This window comes from Chrysochloris asiatica, unplaced genomic scaffold, assembly GCF_000296735.1.
Source record: "Chrysochloris asiatica unplaced genomic scaffold, ChrAsi1.0 scaffold00184, whole genome shotgun sequence".
Lineage (NCBI taxonomy): Eukaryota > Metazoa > Chordata > Mammalia > Afrosoricida > Chrysochloridae > Chrysochloris > Chrysochloris asiatica.
Genome location: NW_006408702.1, coordinates 5097869 through 5113177, shown reverse-complemented (window position 1 = coordinate 5113177; position 15309 = coordinate 5097869). Strand labels below are relative to the sequence as shown.

At 40.8% G+C, this 15309-nt stretch overlaps 1 protein-coding gene and 1 pseudogene across 1 annotated transcript in view; both read left to right on the top strand.

Moving 5' to 3' along the window:
• Positions 1-15309, top strand: part of TRPM1 (transient receptor potential cation channel, subfamily M, member 1) — a 148236-nt gene that overhangs the window by 19951 nt on the left and 112976 nt on the right. Inside the window, exons 14-18 of the mRNA XM_006872161.1 lie at positions 985-1035; positions 2834-2974; positions 3930-3959; positions 9050-9342; positions 10434-10515. Coding sequence (XP_006872223.1) covers positions 985-1035; positions 2834-2974; positions 3930-3959; positions 9050-9342; positions 10434-10515 — 597 coding nt within the window. The remainder of the gene's footprint in view (positions 1-984; positions 1036-2833; positions 2975-3929; positions 3960-9049; positions 9343-10433; positions 10516-15309) is intronic.
• LOC102824156 lies at positions 12401-12930 on the top strand (annotated as a pseudogene).

Here is a 15309-nt window from a genome sequence, read left to right as displayed (position 1 = left end):
GAAGTCCTTGACAACTTCAATCTTTTCTCCATTGATAAGAATGTTGTTTATTGGTCCAGTGGTATCTGCTCATAGAATATTGTTATTGCTGTTATTACAAGATTTACCTCTACTGTCTTTAACTCTGTCTTCCTTCCTATGCCTTCCATTGCCTAGATCAATATTTGCTCACCTCCCTCTAACTGTATATTATTGTTGTTGTTGTTAAGTGCCATCAAGTCAGTTCTTAGTCATAGCAATCCTGTATATGGTTTTCAAGGAGCGGCTGGTGAGCTTGAACTGCTGACATTGCAGTTCCAACAAACTTGCAGTCCAGCACATTAACCGGCAGTGTCTTACGAGGACTCCTTGCTGTGTATATACTTGGGCTGTAATATTAACGGAAGCAGATTGCTAGACCTTATTTCTGTGATACCACTGAACAAGGAATACCCAGATGGAGCAAATGGCCATTTTCAAAGGAATAAGGTCCACAGTATTAGACTGGATATGTTTAAATGAAATGTCCTGGATTGATTATTAAAATATAAATTTTAGAATTTACATTTCCTTCCATGGTTCTCTTGGAATTACTTGCTAAAACTTGTTTCTGAAATTTTTAACACAATATTATACGACATAAAATCTGCTTTAAAGTAGTTCAGTAAGAAGTATTTAGTATGTTGAATACTTAACCAGTTCTGCGTCTTAAACGAAACAAGGCATAGAGATGGAATTTCATGAGAGGTTACCAGGGCAGGAGGAAAGGGAAGGGTGAAGCCCATTAGCATTGTGATGGGACCACAGCATGGTGTAAATAATCAATGTCATTTGATTCTATGCAGAAAAATGGTTGGAATGTCAAATATTTCACAGTGTAGATTTTTAAAGAGATAGAAACAAACAAGGGGGCCAGAGTCTACCTACCACAATTCATTAATTCTAAACAGAAGGATAAGATTTTTCTCCAAGCATTGAACATATTTGAAATGTGTTCTCTTACAGAAACTGGGTCCACCAAACACGCTTCATCTGCTGGTAAGAGACGTCAAAAAGGTCAGTCTACTGTTTTATAATCCTTCCTAATTGGCATATTTTAATAAAATATTTTAAAGGCAATTTTTAACTTCTAAGATGCATTTTTAACTTGTACGGAGTCCTGGGGTGGTGCTGTGGGTTAATACGCTGAGCTGCAAGGTCAGCAGTTCAAGCTCACCAGCCGCTACTCAGAAACCCTATAGAGGGTCGCTATGGGTGGAAACTGACTCGATGGCACTTAACAGCAACAACAACAAGATGCATACATAGAATTCTTATTATTTGAGGCATAAAAGATATAAAGAGTTGACGAAAACACATGCCTTTTAAAGTTGAATCTTCATTCCCACACAAGATAGGTGACTGCTTATAAACCTCTTAGTGCATTACCAACACCAAGGAAGCCCCAGCATCAGTTGGTGAAGGCGCATGTCAGAGATCCACTTCAAAACCTGTCTCTCAATCACCGTGCCTGTTTCTAAAAGCGTAAGAGGTGACTCTTCACATTTTCTATATGCGCCATTAATTAGAGCAATTATTCCTGCCTGTGTTATCTCATTATGAAATGATGTTTTACTGCTGTTGGTAAGTGCTGTTAAGTCAGTTCTGACTCACAGCAACTCCATATAAAGTTTCCAAGGAACGGATGATGGGTTTGAACCTCCAAATTTGGTGCTAGCATTTCAATACTATCTTACAGCACAACACCAGGACTCCATGAATTGCTAAGCATAGACGCTTCTTCCCACAACACGAGGGTTGCACAGTTGAATATCATAATTGCTGCCAATAAGTTGTACACCTGTAAAAACTTGAATTGCCAAAAATGTGTGATAGATATGTTTCTAACAAAGACAACAAAAGAGAGAGGGAGGAGCTGCTGAGACTGATTACGTACAGTAGAAAACCTCATGGGATTTGGTTCCTTGATTTGGAGGCTTGGAGTCATGGTTTCATGGGGAATAGGAATTAATTAGCCTAATAGCATGTTTAGTGCCCCTTTTCTACCTCCTAGTTCATTGGGTAAAGCCTGGGGTCTTAAAAGCTCATAAGCAGCCACCCAAGGCACAAAATTGTTCTCTATTCACCTGAATCGACAGAGGAAAGAGAGTCAGGAAGAGGAAGAAGATAGGTAATGGATGGCTAACTGTCCCTATGACCAACTACCACCTTTGCCAGGAGATCAAAAGAACTAGATAGCATCCAGCTTCCATTGCTGAACATTTGGAACAAGGATTCCATGGAGGAATTCCATGGATGAATCCTTGATCAAAAGAGGGGAAATGCATAGCAGAATTTCAAATTCCTATTTTTTTTTTTTTTTAGCGCCATGAAGGCTGATGAACTCCTAAAACTATTATTCAGATCATTTTTAAACTTTAAACCAAAATATCACCCCTGAAGTCTTCTTAAAACCAAAAATTGTTGTTGTTAAGTACCATGGAATCGGTTCAGACTCATAGCGACCCTGCACAGGGTTTCCGAGGCTGTAAATCTTTACGGGAGCAGAACGCCTCATCTTTCTCCCGCGGAACAGCTGGTGGTTTCGAACCGCTGACCGTGAGATTAGCAGCCCGATTTGTAACCACTACGCTACCAGAGCTGCTTAAAACCAAAAATAGTCTCGCTTAACTAGTGAAAAAAAGGTCTGCCTCGAGAATTATGGTCTTTAAAAAACTGTCTATGTGGGATCAAATTGACAACAGCAACTCAAAAAATTAGACAAGAATCTTAGGGGTGGAGTCAACTCGAAGGCATCTGTTTTTCTTGAAATGTATTTATACGTCGATACTCAGACCAAACCTCGTTCTTACAGGGAAACCTTCCACCTGATTACCACATCAGCCTCATTGACATAGGCCTTGTGCTCGAGTACCTCATGGGAGGAGCCTACCGCTGCAACTACACTCGGAAGAGCTTTCGGACCCTTTACAACAATTTGTTTGGACAAAAGAGGGTAGAACTCAGTTAGCCTGTAGTGTCCTGTGGTTTGGGGAATCACAATGGATTCCTTGCTTTCATTTGTCAATCAGTCAAACCGTACAAAATCCAACTCATCACTCCACCCCCAAGCACACCTTCCCTTCCTCCTACAAGGACTCTTAGGTAGGAAGACTTGCCATCCTGGAAGACCCCCCAGGCTTGTGCATTGAGTCGCTCTCCTTCACTCACGGAGCAAATCAGGTAGCATCAGTTACATCTGCTCTCCTTTCTCGGCCCATGGTAGCCTTCCTCCTGGGTTCTCCGGCTGCCATTTCTGCCGTCTCCATTCTGTCCTCCCACTGTAGCTTCCATACTTCCATAATTCTCCAGGACAAAGGACATGGTAGCACTTGTCCTTCTCATAACCTTCCTGTGCTCTGCACTTCCTGGGGAATCATAATCAGACACATTATCTCGGCATCTGAGGCCTTCCATCATGTGTCCATCCGCACACCATCATGGTGGACCACGCCTCTCTCCACCCCACAGCCCTCCGCTAAAGTCACATTGAATTAATATGCCTGCCATGTCGTGTCCCCTGAACAGAACCCTACTTTTATTGCAAACTCATCTCGAATGATAAGTCCTTCTTGAAGCCATTCTGCTCCTCCCACTTAGGGGTCCATAGCTTTGTGTCTAGATGTCTGTTCCATAACTCCTTTGGTTCTGCCTGGAATAAGGGTCACTTTGGGGCAACTCTTTGTCCTCAACTGACTTCTGCTGATAGAAGTAGAGTTTACATGTTAAAACAATTCCCTACCTTGGATATTGTCATTAATTGTTAATGATACAAAAAAAAGTCCCATTGCTTTAAAATCTATTATCATGTCTATTAATAACCTTAATGCCACTAATGTTCTACTAACATTACTACCGTTAATATGAGTTATCTGTATAAACTGATGTCTTTTCTCCTTTTCCTTATGCAGCCTAAAGCTCTTAAACTTCTGGGAATGGAAGTAAGTAGGAGTTCTTCTCAACAACCATCTTAGTTTTGAATTTATTTTAAAACAATTTGAACAAGTTTGTTTTCCAAGAAAAAACCTACTGTTGTTGTTGTTGTTAAGTGCTGTCGAGTTGACTCCCACTCACAGCGGCCCTGTACAGGGTTTCCAAGGAGCAACTGGTGGGTTTGAACTGCTGACCTTGTGGTTCATAGTCCAGCGCTGATCCTACAGCACCACACCAGGAGTACTACTCACCAAAATCTACTTGGCTGAGTTATCCATTACATGACAGTATCAATAAGTATCGGATACATAAGAAAGTATCGATATTACCCAATTCGTTTCATGAAATTAGCAAAACCACAATTTTAAAAGCAGTCAAAGATTAAACAAAACACTAAAAAAAAAAAAATTCTTATACATGCAGAAATCACAAAAAGAAATTCCTGGGTTGAAAATATAATTTATTGTCGGGAACTTTTTAATGAAGTCATGGTGTGGAACTGTAGGATAAGCACTGGACTGCTAATCACAAGGTCGGAAGTTCAAACCCACCAGCCATTCCTTGGAAACCCTACACAGGGTCACTATGAGTCAGAATGGACTCAAGAGAATTTAATAATACCAACTCTTTCATAGGTATATGACATCATATCAATAAGTCAAAAAAAAGGGAAAAAAATCTGATATGATCAGTTTTCAAATAAGCACTGAGAAAGAATTTGATAAACTGTAAAACATATCCCTCAATTAAAAAAAAAAAAAAAAAAAGAATTTGATAAACTGTAAAACATATCCCTCAATTAAAAAAAAAAAAAAAAAAGATTTGCTCACTAGAAAGATAATGGTGATGTAAAATATTTTCTTGAAATGATTAAACACATGTGTCTATTGTACCAAGAGGAACCCGAGTATGGGTAATGAAGCAATGGGGTCATTTCTATGATAATCAAGAACAAGGGGGAGACGGTCAGAGATGGTGGCTTTGTCAGACACACTGGGCCATCCATCTACCGTGTCGTCCCTCTACAGACTCAAGAAACTAAGTGCAGCAGATACAGAGGACAACCCTGGAACTATGGGCATTAAATGAAAGAATAAATAATTACATCAAACACTGGAAGAAGAAACTAAAGGAAAATAGCAAACAGGGAGAGATACAGAGCAGAGATGCCCTGTCAGTTGGCCCAGCAAACTGTGTCCATCTTGAGGCAAAGCCAGCAAAGATCCAAAGTGAGGAACATAGGAAGGCAAGACCATAGAATTCTCAATAGGAGAAAGGGGGAGTTGGAATGAAACTAGGTGAACCAGACAGGAATCGGATCTAAGAGGGAAAGAACAGGAAGGAGGGCTAGAATCCAGGAATGCTGATATTTACGAACTGGACCCAGGGACAGGGGTCACCAATGGTGGTCCCTGACTATTAGGTGGTACACATGGACTAATAGATCTGCAACATGCCATCTGACTGAACTCAAGGAATCCCCCCTCTCACACTGGTTATAGCAAGTCCCTGATTGCTGGAAGTGGCCAATAGAAACTAAGCAGGCACCAATGAAGAGCAACCAAAGGAACGTACATCTCCACCTTCCACCCTCCTGGTAATTAGTGACATGAGCCCACACACACACACTCACATACACACACACACACCTGCAACCCCACCAACCACTGGGCCTACAATATATCACCCAGTCATATTAACCACCCCTCATCCCACACCTCTTCCTACCTGGCAAGTAGCAGTCAGTACTCTGGCATTGCCAGACACCAACCACATCCCTCCACCTACTGCCCTGCCCGCTTGTGCCCCCAGATGCCCATCACATCCCTCCTACCCACCACCTTGCCCACTCACTAAGCAACAGAGAGCACTCCTGCATCCCGTTTCCCACCACACCTTTCGCCTGCCAACCACACATGTGGCAAGTGATGGCACCCCCAGTCATCCATCACCCACCCCAATCACCCGACACAACCTGCCAGCACAACTAGCAAAGAGGACTCCTGTGTCCCTGACCACTGCCCTGTCCACCACCCAACCCACTGGTGAGCAGCAAAGAGCTCTTCCACCCAGCTGGTCACCACACAACCCATGTGCCCACTCTCCTGGCAGTGCCATCGCATGTTCTCAGACCAATGGACCAACAACAGGTGGTAACACAAGTGAAATGAATCAGTCACAAAAGGACAAATCTGGTACAATACCACTTTTATAAAAAGTTAAGAGGAGGCTTACTCATAGAAAGCAATGTTATTTTAATAGTTGGTCACTAGGGATGGGAGCAGGAGAGAAGGAGAATCACTTACTACACAGGTGTTGTTGTTAAGTGTCATTGAGTCACTTCTGACTCATAGCAACCCTATATAGGGTTTTTCAAGAAGTAGCTGGTGGGTTTGAACTGCCAACCTTGAGGTTAGCAGGCCAATGCTTATTCTACAGTGCCATACCAGGACACCTACTAGATGGTTGATGGTTAGTGCTGTGGAGTTGGTTTCAATTCATAGTAATTCTGTACAGGGTTTCCAAGGAGCTTCTGGTGGGTTTGAATTGCTGACCTGTGGTAAGCAGGCCAGTGCTTATCTTAGTAGACACATGTTAATTCTGGTGACGGGAAATGCAATACAAAATATGAGAGAGGTCAGCGCAAGGTGACCAAAGTAAATGAAGATACTGAGAATTATGCAGAAATAAAGGGCAACTATGGACTCCTGGAAAGAGTTCTGGTAGCGTAGTGGTTACGAATCAGGCGTTAACCTCAGGGTCAGCAGTTCGAAACTACCAGCTGTTCCACGGGAGAAAGAGGAGGCTTTCTACTCCCATAAAGATTTACAGCCTTGGAAACCCTGTACAGGGTCACTATGAGTCAGAACCGACTCCATAGTACATAACAACAACAACAACATGGAATCCTGGTGTGGCATTGTGGGTTAATGCGCTGGACTGCAAGGCCGGTACTAATTGCAAGGTTGGCAGTTCAAGCTCACCAGTGACCCCTCAGAAACCCTATACAGGGTCACTATGGGTCAGAACCAACTTGACCCAACTCGACGGCACTTAACAACAACAGTAAATGCCATAACAACCAAATTCTTCAACAATCAAATATTCATGAACAGTTATATAGGTAGATGTGAGTATGTTAATATAGATGTGGGAGGGCATATAGGAGTATATGTGTATGGGAGAACATGCACATGCATATATACTTACATTGTTGTTAACTGATATTGTCACTTCTGTCCCACAGCAGCCCTGTAGAGGGTTTCCGAGGTTTTACATCATCCCTTCTCAGGATCAGAAAGCCTCATCTTTCTCCCGAGGAGTGGCTGGCGGACTTGAACCATGGATCTTGTGGTTCGCAGTCCACTGTTTATCATATTCCAATATATAGGCATAGTTGTGGGCATTGGTATAGTTGCATATGTAATTACATATATAATAGAACACATGGTTTTTGTTAAATGTCATCCAGTCAGTTCCGCCTCATAGTGACCCCGTATAGGGTTTCCAAGGCTTTAAGTCACCCCGTCTCAGGATTAGAAAGCCTACTGTTTCTCCTGCGAAGTGGCTGGCGGACTTGAACCTCAGACCTTGTGGTTCTCAGAACAGTGTTTATTGTATGGAGCTATTGCACTTCAATAGAGCACATAGGCAATAGTTATGGAAAATAATTAAACATATCTGAACAGTACTTCCTGATACTGGCCCTGAAGACTACTACCTTAGTCTTGTGGGCCATCTAGGTCAACTGGCATAACATAGTTTATAAAGATAATGTTGAACATCCTCGTTTGGTAAGGAGTACCTCGGGATCTTAAACACTTGTAAGCAGCCTGCCTGGAAGAAAAGAGAGTAAAGGAAACCAAAGACAATTTGGTTTAATAGCTTCCTCTAGCTTGAGGCCAAAAGAACAAGATGGTGCCCAGATACAACTGCCAACTGCTCTAGCCAGGGACCCTACAAATATGTCCCAGTTAGAACAGGAGGAACATGTAAAACGAAACTCAAATATGTAAAAAAAAAAGATCAGACTTGCCCGACTGATAGAGACTGGAAGAACCCCCAAGACTATTGTTCTAACCTTTTAGCCTGGAACTGAAGTCATTCCCAGAGATCACCTTTCAGCCAAATAATAGATTTCCTATAAAATCAACAGTAACACCCAGGAGGAATGTGCTCCTCATAACAATCAGTGATACAAGAACAAATGGGCTAAGTTTTCCCAAAAGCAAAGATGAGAAGGCAAGGAGTCGGAGGTAGAGACACTTGCTGTTGTTGTTGTTAGGTGCCATCAAGTCGGTACCGACTCATAGTGACCGTATGTACAACAGAATGAAACACTGCCCAGTCCTGGGCCAACCTCACAATTGTTGCCACGCTTGAGCCCACTGATGCTGCCACTTGGTCAATCCATCTCACTGGGGGTCTTCCTCTTTTTCTCTGACCCTCCACCTTACCAAACATGATATCCTTCTCCAGTGACTGGTCTCTCTTGACAATATGTCCGAAGTATGAGAGACAAAGTTTGGCCATCCTGGCCTCCAAGGAGCACTCTGGTTGTACTTCTTCCAACACAGATCTGTTGGTTCTTTTGGCAGCCCATGGCACTTTCAATATTCTCCTCCAACACCCTAACTCAAATACATCAATTCTTCTACATTTCAATCAAATCTTCCACAATTCTAGATAGTGTGATAGAGACACTGGAGTGATAGAAATGAGAATGGCAGGGTAGAAATGGGACAGCAACCCAATTCAATTTTAGATCATTTACTTATTATAATAAGCATACATCTGCTCAAAATAATATATCTATTGGGAACTGGCCCCCTGGTGTGGCACTGTAGGAACAGCACTGGACTGAGAACCACAAGGTCGGCAGTTCAAGCCCTCCAGCTGCTCCTTGAAAACCCTATGCAGGGTTGTTATGAGTCGGAACCAATTTGACAGCAGTTAACAACAACATTGAGACCTTCAGATATGCGTAAAATTTGTCTTTATTACCTCTGGGAAAAGGTTTTTCTTTGGGGCAGTCATTCATAAATCTGATATTGCACATTTATGGCCAACCATGAAAACTGTGCTCCTCTCCTCTCAGGATGATGAGCCTCCAGCCAAAGGGAAGAAGAAGAAAAAGAAAAAAAAGGAGGAAGAGATCAACATTGACTTGGAGGACCCTGCTGTGAGTCGTTTCCAATACCCCTTCCATGAGCTGATGGTGTGGGCCGTACTGATGAAACGCCAGAAGATGGCGGTCTTCCTCTGGCAGCGAGGCGAGGAGAGTATGGCCAAGGCCCTCGTGGCCTGCAAACTCTACAAATCCATGGCCCAGGAGTCCTCTGAGAGTGAACTAGTAGATGACATCTCCCAGGACTTGGACAACAATTCAAAGTGAGTTTCTAGAGGAAACTTCCATACCAAGAGACACTGTTGTCATGAGTACTTGTCCCTTAGAGAGAGAGAGATGACAAAATACATTTCTGACTGAAGTATAATTATGACTAATGTTTGTTCATAAATCATTTTCTCTGTCATCTCAATATGTTTTCTGGTGTTTCTCTGAGGTGTCTAGTACTACATTTCTGGATGGTACCTATCTATATTCACTTTTCATGAAAACTACTAAAACACAATTTTAATGCAAAGACAAGGAAACTAATTTTCACAAGGAAATACACACTAAAGAGGACTACAACTTTATTAACACATGAAGTTGAGTCATATACAGGAAATTCTGCTGAGATCTAACATCTTTTTTTTCTGAAGCATGTTGATCTTATTTTAGACTAGATGTTCCCCAAAATTTTAGCCAATTTCTAAACATTAGGAATGATTTAAAAGTGAGGATGTGTTCCCATACTTCAGTGGGTTGCATAGATTCTGTACCTCGGTTTCCTAGAGGACTCACAAAAATGGGTCACCTTGGTCAGCCAGACCCAAGGCCAAAAGTAGCACTCCTCTTCTAGAAAGAGACTGCAATTTCCTCGCATAACCCCACCTTTTTTCATCCTGTAGCTTGTAAGTGGGATAAAATCTTCCATAAAATGGAGGAACAAAAGTAGAGGAAGGAAGAGAGAGGTGCAAGATGGCGGACTAGGCAGAAATGCTGCACAGACCCTCTACGGCAAAGACGGAAAACTAAATGAAAACGATGCAGGTAGCAGTCCTAGGACCTAAGCTTCAAATGAAGGGATGGCAAAACGACTGAACGCTTACTCAGAGAGGAAGCTGATCAGATGAGGCAACCAACGGAGGCAGACTGTTGACTTGTGCTGGCCAACCAGACAAGGCGCAGCTATCTTAAACTTTTGTGAGTGGTTTCAGAGACAGGAAAGTGGCTTGACAGTGTGGAGGCATACTGGGGACTTGAAGAGATAAAGGTGTGATTTTTTTTGTCTTATTTCCCCCACTCTTCTGGTGACCAGAGGTATGGCCAATCCCCACCAAGTATACACCTAGCAAAACTCCTGCCCTCCCAGTAGTGGGATCAGCACAGTGATGAGCCGCACTGTTGTGAACCTCATCAAAAGTACTACCTGGACCATCTCTGGCACCTGGATTCAGGTGAGAACTGCTCCAAACCTGCAGAGAAATCTCTGGCCAGTCCTGGATTCACCTTAAATAGGAAAAGTAGTTGAACAAACACAAGAAAAAAGAAGAAGAAGAATATAGACTGGGGATCTGTTGTAGAAGGCCAGTTGCAACATGGCCAGCTTGAACTTTCACTGTGGCTTTGACGGTAGAGGCCAGCTTGGTGTCATGGAGGCATACCACTTACTGGTGGAGAGGAAAGTGTGATTTCTTTTTTTTTTTTTTTCTTGTACCTCACATTACCCTGATGGCTTGAGCCATGGTCAACCCCACCTACATACACCGCCAGCAAAGCTCCTGTGCTCCAAGCAATCAGTGTTGCATGGTAGTAGAGGTAGAGCTTTGCGGTTGTGAGCTACAACAAAGTGAGTTGGAAGCTATCTGCACCAACCCTGGTGCCTGGACTCGGGTGAGGCCTGCTCCAGATGTGCAGAACCGGGTCTGGCCAGCTCTGGACTAGTGGGAACTCTTGTCCTGAATGGCTTCTGAGACAGAAAGACCCTGATCCCCCAGATGCTTTGGGATCTACACAAACTGCTTATGAATTGGGTGACCAAAACAGCCAACACCAAGGTCTAAAGAACTCCATCTAGGGTTCCAATAACACCAACAAGGAGACATTTGGTGGGTGGCTAAGAATATATCAACATATAATAATCAATTAAATATATATATACAATGATACAACAATGTCTCAGAGAAAACAGACAATTTCTGTTCACATGAAGAACCAACACAGAGTTGTTCAAACAAGTGATAAGAGGCAGAGCTAGAAAAAGTTTTTGAGGGGAAAAAGGCATTGGAACTACCCAAAACAGAATTCAAGAGAATGATGCTTAATTAACTTCAAATGATTGACAGAAAGGTCAAAGAAAACAAGGAAGAATTCAGGAAAGCATTACTTGTTGTTGTTGTTGTTGTTAAATGTCATCTAGTTGGTTCCAACTCATAGTGACTCTGTATAGGGTTTCTGAGAAGCAGCTGGTGGGTTTGAACTGCCAACCCTGTGGGTCAAAACAACCTTACAATCAAGCACTTATCCTACAGTACCACACCAGGAGTCCAGGAAAACACTATAGCAACAAGCAAATAAAATAGACAAAGATAGGACACAATTCAAAACCTGCAAATAGAAATCCAGAAGATTTATACTAAAATTTCAGAAATGGATAATATATCGAAAGGCTAAAGGGGTAGATTCAAAGTAATGGGTGCCCATATTAGTGAGCTTGAAGATAAATGTCTAAATACTAGTAAGCTAGAAGACCAACCAGAAAAACAGAAGGAAAAAAATCAGAGGACAGCCTAAGCTTCATGCGGGACACTATGAAGAGGAATAATTTATGGGTAATAGGAGTTCCAAAAAGAAAGACAAAGAAACACACAGGAAAAAAAAAAAAAAAAACACAGTAGAAGAGTTTTTGGAAGAAAGCTTTTCTAACAAGAAGCTAAACATTCAAGAACCTGAACGGATAGATACCAAAAGAAAATCATCAAGGCATATCATAATCAAACTCTCCAAAATCAACATTAAGGAATGAATCCTGAAAGCAGCTTGGAGAAAATGAAAAATTACCTACAAAGGAGAACCAGTAAGAGTAAACTCTGATTTCTCAGTATAAACCATGTAGGCAAGAAGGCAATGTGAATACTACACAAAACTGAAAGAAAATTTGCCAACAAAGAATCACATACTGAGCAAAACTGTCTCTCAAAAACAATGGTGAGAAAAGGTCCAGAGTAGCACTGCGTTCTGGAGAGGCGCTTTTGAGGCCGGTGGTAGATTGCAGGCTGCTGGCGCGACTGCTGAGGAGAACTGCGAGTGGGTTCCGTATCTCTCTTCTGGATTTCTGCAACCATGAGTGCTGCCAGGGAGTCCCACCAGCACGGGGTGAAGCGGTCAGCCTCCCCAGACGACGATCTTGGATCTAGCAATTGGGAGGCAGCAGACTTAGGTAATGAAGAGAGAAAACAAAAGTTTCTGAGACTCATGGGAGCAGGAAAGAAAGAACATACTGGTCGTCTTGTTATAGGAGATCACAAATCAGACAGGGGAAGAAGACAAGAAAATTAATGAAGAGCTGGAGTCTCAGTATCAGCAAAGTATGGACGGCAAATTATCAGGAAGATATCGACGACTTTGTGGACTTGGCTTCAGTGAGGTAGAAGACCATGATGGAGAAGGTGATGTGTCAGGAGATGATGATGATGAGTCACCTGACCCTGAAAGCCCAGATGTCTCTGAGAGTGATTCTGAGTCAGAGAAAAAAGAATCTGCTGAAGAACTACAAGCTCCAGAACACCCTGACGACGTGGAGGATCCCCAAAAACAAGAAGGATGCAAAGAGCAATTATAAAATGATGTTTGTTAAATCCAGTGGTTCATAACTCTCCAAACACTTAAGTCTTTGTATTAAAAGTAAGCCTTCTTGTTAAAATGCACAGTGAAGGACTGCTTATAGAGCACAGACCTTTGTATTATAATTTTTTTAAAGGCCCTTTTAAAAAGTTACAAAGAGTGTTTGCTTTCAGATGTCATGGGTTACACTTTTGTGGACATGTCTATAACCATTTTTGTAAAGAGTAAGAGTTGGATAAATAAGAAATAAATACAGTACTCAGCATCCTTTCATATTAGCGTCATCAGCCCTCTAATCTTACCTTCTTACCCCTTCTAATGCAGTTAGAGGGGCGACACTTTTGAAACTGGTAAAATTTTGTGGGTCTTTTTGTTGTGATAGCATTTTATCCTTTTTTGTTTCTTCATGTTTTTCTCTTATAAAAAGTTTATTTGAGACTGTGCTATGTTCATGAAAAATATTCTTTTATTATACTTTGTTGTAGTAGAATTATTCGTCATAGATATTTCTCCTTTCAATAACAATCTAATTTAAGGTTGTCTAAAGATTAGATATTTAGTTACTCTTACTGATTCGGCTCTACTCTTTTGGACCAAAGCAACGTGAGAACAAGTACTTTCTTGTTAGGATGAAATTACAACTGTCATAAATCTATAATATTATGACCCCAAGCAGTCATTATAGAATTTAAATGATATATTAGATTTTTAAAATAAAATTTGGCCAATTTTTACAGAAGAAATTATTTCTGTGATCATTTGGTCCTATCTATTTAGGATTATGTAAAACTGATTTTTTGTTTTTTTGTGTTTTTTTTGTGGTTTTTTTTTTTGACCTTTGAGGTGTACTGATGTGCCCAAAGTTGAGCTTTGTTTTTTTTTTTTTTACTAAGGCCTAAAAAACAGCGATTTCCCACATTTGGTTGTGACACCTTTTGTCTCCATTATCTAAAAATTAGGAACAGGCTTATTGAACAAGAAAGCTGAAACAAGAAATTCTCATCATTTTATCTCAGTACTGTTAGAAATATTACTTTCTCATTTTATTGCTGTGGTTTTTGGTTTTGGTGTTTTTTGGACCAAGATTGGAATCATCTAGCTGCTGTTAACGTGGTTAATTCATACAGCGGAGTAATGCAGACTGCACTATGGGTTAGTCAATGATCTTTGAATAAGTGGGTCCAAAAGTATATTTCATACTGAAGTTGAAAGGCTTAAGTCAAATCTATTTGTGAACTGGACTACTGTATGTTTAGATGATTAGATATGTGTTAATGTGTTGGAATTTTCTTTTGAATTATTCCTGTGCTGCTCTGAAATTTAAATGTGTTAGAAAAGTAGCAACTAGAACAGCTAATATTTCTGGTCTTCATAATGGTCCATCTTGATAGTCTTTGTATCTTAGACCCTGAAGGTTTTTTGTTTCTTGGGAGTTTTTCTCCCTTATTTCTCACATGGTTTTCAAATAGATGCTGCCCCATATAGTAAACTATTGAGTCGGCGAAGAGTAGACAGTGCACATGGCATTTAACAAACAGTTGGTTTAAACAAATTTGACTTCAACAAAATTTAGGCTGGCTGCTGATTTTCAATATGTGCAGCCTGTAGAATTGCTTATTTCAACTAATTTATGTAGAAAGGAAAGGACTGATTATGCTTAAGAATTGAAGAGGGAGAGATCAGTATTACTCTTTTTTTTAAGTATTGTTATCATTTCATTGTCTAAATATGTTGGGTTATTTCTAAATAAGTAGAAGAGCCTTCTAAAGTGACAACTATGCTGGAAGAATGTTTTTCTTCATCTTCAAATTGAGAAATTCTGATTTCCGTTAATTCATGTATTATTGGACATTAATATATAATTCAGGGTTGGAATAAATTTAGGTCTATTGGTCCCTGGAGCCTAGGGTCCTGGCACTACTTTAAATGTGATGGCTGTTTATTAAGCATGAACAGCAGGTGTTTTGTTTTTTTCTTATTAAATCAAAAAAAGTATTAACAGAAGACAGACGCCATACCATCTTGATATCCTTACTAAAAAAAAACTACCGAGTGGAAAATACAAATTATTTTCATGTAGTGAAATACGCTATTCTGTAAAAAATTTATATCAGTAACTTTCTATATCGTGATCATTTCAGGTATGAAATGATCATGCTAGTCTTTCGATTGAAAAGAATGTTTCCAGAAAGACAGATTCAATTTTGTGTGCATTAATAAATAAAAGTACTCTAATCTATAATTTTTTTAATGTTTTATTGTGAATTATGTGATAGTTTACATGGGAGAACATTAGTTTTACATTCATTCTGTCGTATATTGTCTCATTGCCATGGTTACAATCCCCTCCATGCAATCCTTCCCCCATACCCCCCAGGTCTTCAGCACACAGTCGCTCTCCCTCTCTG